The sequence below is a fragment of the Phytophthora parasitica genome, assembly GCF_000247585.1.
Source record: "Phytophthora parasitica INRA-310 unplaced genomic scaffold supercont2.263, whole genome shotgun sequence".
In the NCBI taxonomy this organism is placed as follows: Eukaryota; Oomycota; class Peronosporomycetes; order Peronosporales; family Peronosporaceae; genus Phytophthora; species Phytophthora nicotianae.
The window spans coordinates 1-1,436 of NW_008649249.1; the positions used below are offsets into that span (position 1 = coordinate 1).

The 1,436-nt window shown below is 59.7% G+C and overlaps 2 protein-coding genes across 2 annotated transcripts; one reads left to right on the plus strand and one right to left on the minus strand.

The window, feature by feature from the left end:
* Positions 1-204, plus strand: PPTG_20053 (hypothetical protein; the record flags this gene model as incomplete). The annotated part of the gene is made up of 1 exon (XM_008918682.1): positions 1-204. A coding segment is annotated over one exon (203 nt), but the record flags the coding sequence as incomplete, so codon positions are not given.
* On the minus strand, positions 102-1,436 carry PPTG_20054 (hypothetical protein). Its single transcript, XM_008918683.1, has one exon. It carries the CDS (start codon positions 1,405-1,407, stop codon positions 304-306), a length of 1,104 nt encoding a protein of 367 aa, XP_008916931.1. The 5' UTR covers positions 1,408-1,436; the 3' UTR covers positions 102-303.

Genomic DNA, 1,436 nt, shown 5'->3' on the forward strand with positions numbered 1-1,436 from the left:
AGTCTAGAGACGTCCACTGCAGAGTCAGACGCAGAAGTTGCGGGTGGACGCCAGCAGCAGAGCGAGCTGGAGCTGGAGATTCTCAACCTCGAGGCGGAGCTGGCGGAGAAGAACGACCTGATCGAGAAATACACGGACGTGCTGCGCGGTTGGGAGGGCAAATTCAAGAGATTGGACCATCGAATGTCGCCGGACAGGGAGTAAAGAGCGGAAATTTTAACAGACGAATCCAATTGGAAAGCTAGCTGCATGTTCATGTCGTATCTAACCCAAACATGCATAGAGAAGCAGGCAATAGAGAGCTTACTGAAGCGGCTCCCAGGCCTTGAGCAGTACAGCGGTCTGCTCTGGACTGCGGACGGCGATGCGCACGAACGTTGGGAGGTTGTAGCCGGGCTTGCCGCTACGCACAGGGACGCCGTGCTCCTTGGCCAGCTTGCAGGCCTCTTCGCTCGTGGCGACCGACTTGGTGTCCAGCCAGATCCATGACAGGAAAGGTTTACCGAAGAACTCCCAAGTGGGGAAGCGCTTGGACAGCTGCTCCACAGCGTGAGCCCGCCACTTGGGCGTGACGTCCCACGTCTCCTGCAGGTACGCGTCGTCCTTGACCACAGCGGACACGAAGGCAAGCGCCATGGAGTTAACTGACCACGGCACCTGCTTACGCTTGATCTCAGCGGCGTGCTGGGGCGTGGGGGCGACCACGCTGCCGATACGCAGACCCGTGCAAGACCAGATCTTAGTCCAGCTCGTCATGACCCACACATTGATGCGGCGGGTCTCGCTGAGCTGCTTGACCCACTCGCGCTGGTGGATCAGCGAATCTTCACGCCAGTTAGGACCCACCCACGGCTGCATACTCTCGTCGATGATGATAGTGTGGTTGTCGGGACAGTTGGTCTCGATGTAGCTCTTCATCTCGTCCACGTTCATGTAGTCGCCCGTGGGGTTCGTTGGGTTCACGAGGCACGTCAATGCAGCCTTAGGGTCATTCCAAGCAAGAGTCTCGCGACCGTCGGCTTTGCTGGAGCGCTCATACTCCTTGTACTGCGTTAGCGTGCCGCCGGGACGCCAGCCCCCAGGTTGCACGCTGCGGATCACCAGATCGATGAGTTCGCTGGCGCCGTTGCCCATAAGCAGCAGCGGCAGATTCTGCTGCCAGCTCTCGGGCCACAGGAACTCGGCCAAGTGGCTGATGGCAGGCTGGAAGTCAGCAGGTGGGTAGTGGTGCACGGTGCTCATGGCCTGGGTAGCGGCCTCCAGCGCCTTCTTGGGCGTGCCTAGCGCATTCGTGGTCACGCTAAAGTCCACGGCGAAGTTGGACAGGAACTTCCAGTCCTGACCGCCATGGAACGTCTGCGTAGCCGAGTCCCATACGGCGGGGGCGGAGGAAGAAGAGGAAGCCATCGGGTCCCTTTAGCTGCTTGAGTAGGCGC

Bases quoted from the DNA above. Each gene is read 5' to 3' on its own strand.
- PPTG_20054 (XM_008918683.1), bottom strand. From the start codon at position 1,407: ATGGCTTCCTCTTCTTCCTCCGCCCCCGCCGTATGGGACTCGGCTACG.